The 3,256-nt window shown below is 71.4% G+C and overlaps 1 protein-coding gene across 1 annotated transcript in view; it reads right to left on the minus strand.

The window, feature by feature from the left end:
- Positions 1 to 2,840, minus strand: part of MEX3B (mex-3 RNA binding family member B) — a 4,238-nt gene extending 1,398 nt beyond the window's left edge. Inside the window, exons 1-2 of the mRNA XM_012751824.2 lie at positions 2,240 to 2,840; positions 1 to 1,425 (exon numbers count right to left, since the gene is read on the minus strand). The exon at positions 1 to 1,425 is cut by the window's left edge and continues 1,398 nt beyond it. Of these exons, the coding sequence (XP_012607278.2) occupies positions 1 to 1,425; positions 2,240 to 2,495 (1,681 nt within the window). The 5' untranslated portion in view covers positions 2,496 to 2,840. The remainder of the gene's footprint in view (positions 1,426 to 2,239) is intronic.
- Positions 2,841 to 3,256: the final 416 nt, after the last annotated feature.

A 3,256-nucleotide genomic window follows, 5' to 3' on the forward strand; every position in this document is an offset into this window, starting at 1 on the left:
CCGCGGCGTGGCAGACCGGGCACTCGGGCTCGCTCTTCTCGCAGATCCGGTTGGCGCACTCCATGCAGAAGAGGTTGTGGCCGCAGGGCACCAGCGCGGCGATCACCTCGCTTTCGAAGCACACGGAGCAGTCGCGGCTGCCCTTGCGCCGCAGCCCGGAGGAGGAGGAGGAAGAGCTGGAGGAGGAGCTGGACGACGAGGAGGAGCCCGACGTGTCCGACGGCTGCAGGCCGGGCAGCTGCGCCCCCAGCCCGTTGGCGTAGGCCGCGTAGGCCAGGCCCCCTCCGCCCGGGTCGCTGCGCACGCGGCGAGCCAGGTGGTGCTCGCCGGCCCCCGGGGCCATGTGCAGGGGCGGCGACAGGCGCGCGCAGCCGGCGCCTGGGTGCAGCCTGCGGTGCACCAGCAGCCCCAGGTTGGCGTTGGAGGGCGCACTGGCGCCAGCCCCGGGAAAGACGACGGAGGACGAGGAAGCGGACGAGGACGCAGAGGAGGAGCAGGAGGAGGACGCGGGAGCTGCTGCAGGGCCGCCTCCCGGAGAGCGCTCGAACTGGGCCCAGAGAAGCGGCGCCCCGGGTGGGGGGGCCGGCGCCGGGTCGAAAGTGGGCTGCAGCTCGGGGCAGCCGTCGGGGGACGGCACCGAGGCCTCCCCCGTGGCGTAGGTGTACCCGTTGCCGTTGTTGTTGTTGTTCCCGTTGTGCGCGAAGCTGAGCGCGGGGCTGGGGGGGCTGTAGTCCGCCAGGCGCGGGGTGGCGGCCGCGCTGCCGCTGGTCCCGCCCCCGAAGTAGGAGTCCGTGGAAGCGCTGCCCAGCGAGCTGGAGCTGTCGTTGCGGTAGCTGGAGAAGGGCTTGCGGCCCGGGGTGGGCGTGATGCTGGGCGTGGGCTTGCTCCAGAGGCTGCCCGGGCCGGACCCGCCGGACCCGTGGTGCAGATCGAAGCCCACGTCCGTGCCGTTGGCGTGGAAGTCGTTCTCGTCTGTGAGCTCCACGATGCCGCCGGTGCGTAAGGCTATGTGCGCCTCGATCTCCTCGCGCGCGCGGTCCACGTTCTCCGGCATGCCGGTCACCTCGAACACCGGCTCCTTGTCCCTGCTGGGCGTCACGATGTACGTGTGCGTCTGCTGCTGGATGCGCTTGATCGTGGCGCCCTTGGGCCCCACCACGAGCCCCACCACGCGGTAGGGCACCCGCACTTGGATGGTGGTCTGCCCGGGCAGGTTGGGCGGCCCGGGCACCGCGCCGTTGAGCGCCGTGTTCTTATTCCGGGAGGCGCGGATCATGGAGAAGTGCTCGGCGGCGGAGATGATCTCCCTGCGAGCCATGGCCACATCCTCCTTCCTGCCCGTCACAACAAAGACAGGCTCCTCCCCGCGAACCGGGGTCTTGATGTAAGTGTTGGTCTTCGCCCGCAGCGCTTTGATTTTACAACCTGCGAGCCAGGGTGCGGGGGAGGGAGTGGGAGAGAGAGACAGACACGCCCATTATCCCGGGTTAACCGCGGAGATCAGGGGCAGCCTGCGCCCGGGACAGCGGGACAGGCAGGGCACGGGATGGGCGGAAAGGGGGCGTCTCCCTCGCTGACCCCGGGCCGCGCCGCGGGCTGGGCAGCGGGTTCCACTCGCTGGGCGCTCGAGGAACAGCTCGGCGGCTGCCCAGCCCTCCCGGCAGTCGTCCCGAGCCAAACCCGAGAATCCCAGAAAAGCCATCTGGGGAGATGCCCCCGGGACCCAGCTGGGCGCGCCGTCCGCCTCGCGGGCACAGCGCGGGGGTTTGGGGAGGCAGCCGCGGCCGCGATACCCCAGCGCGGGGGGCTGGGGGTGGGGGCGAGTCCCGGGACCCATTGTTTCTCCTCTGGGCTCCATTGCGCTTTGCAGAAATCCAGAATCCTCCTCCCCTCCGATGCTCACTCCACCTCCTTCCCCTCCCCAAGGACTGATCAAAGGCCCCCTCCCCCAAGCATCTTATATTTAAATTCTCTTTCTCAGGGCGGGCTGGGTGGGGGGCGCTAGGGGAGAAGGCAGTGATTTCAGCTGGAGAAAGTGCATCCCGCCCCGGCGGCGGCGCGGCTCTGGGCGACAGCCTGCCTGCACTTTCTTTGTCTGGGGCGCCGGCCCATCGCGCGGCTCCCCTCCCTCCCCGCGCCGCGGAGCCCGCTCCTGCACACGCCCTCGCCGCGAGGCGGTGGCCGAGACCCAGCTACGACCCCCTACTGCCCCCCAGCTCCCCGTCCCCGCCGGACCCACCTTGCCGCCCCACGATCTCGGCGACGTGCTCGGAACTGGGCACTGGCACGCACTCGGTCATGTTCACGCTCTTCTTGCGCGGCTCGCTGTCGTACAGAGAGGCGCCCTCGTCACTGTCCAGCCCCAGCAGCGAGAGCTGGTCGAGCGCGAGCTGCAGGGCTCTTTGGTCATCCAGGGTCTCGCCGCCGCCGCCGCCGCCTCCCCCTCCGCCGCCGCTGCCGTTGCGCTCCAGGTCTGCGAACAGCGAGCTGGGCATCGCTCGGCCGTGCGCGCCGCGCCCCCGCCGGCCCTCGGCTCGGCGGCGAGAAGCTGCGGCCACAAAGGCAGCCGGGACGCGGTGGTCAGGGGCGGGGAGGCCGGCCGGCTGCAGAGGGCTCCGTCGCTCCCTTCTCGGCGCCGGGAGGAGCAGGTCGCTCCCTGCGGTCCGCACCGGGCAGCGGCTGCAGGAGCCCCCGCCTGGGTCCCCACCCCAGATCTGCTGGCGGGTGGGGTGGGGGCAGAGCTCGAGCGGCGGCCGCGCGTGCCCCCCGAGCGCCCGGCTGGCTGGCCACAATGCCGAGCGGAAAGCGAGCAGGCGAGCGACAGCGGCGTTTCTTTAAGGAGCCCCTCCCCGGCTCCTCCACTCCCTCCCTCCCGCCCGCCCGCCCGCCCTCACTCAGCGCTTTTTCCTCCTCTCCTCCCCGCCTCTTGACTGAGCCTCTGCAGCCAGACGGCTCCGGAGGGGGACGAGGGAGGCGCAACGTCACCGGCGGGAGCTGACACTACAATGCTACTGACACTATCGCTGGGGGAGGCGATTGGCGCGCGCCAGGCCGGGGGCGGGCGGAGGCCGCGGGTTGAGCGAGGAGAGCGAGCGCCACCCTCCCACCCCCGCGCTCACCGCAGCCCGCCCGGTCCTCCGGGCCGCGCCCCTCCCCCGCCGCTAACGCCTCTCTTTGTTGTCTAATGCGGGGCTGGCGAGCTCGGGACACTTGTGTGTGCCTAGCAGCCGAGGACAACCACCGTCCCCAAATCTCC

Source organism: Microcebus murinus, chromosome 7 (assembly GCF_040939455.1).
Source record: "Microcebus murinus isolate Inina chromosome 7, M.murinus_Inina_mat1.0, whole genome shotgun sequence".
NCBI classification, from domain to species: Eukaryota; Metazoa; Chordata; class Mammalia; order Primates; family Cheirogaleidae; genus Microcebus; species Microcebus murinus.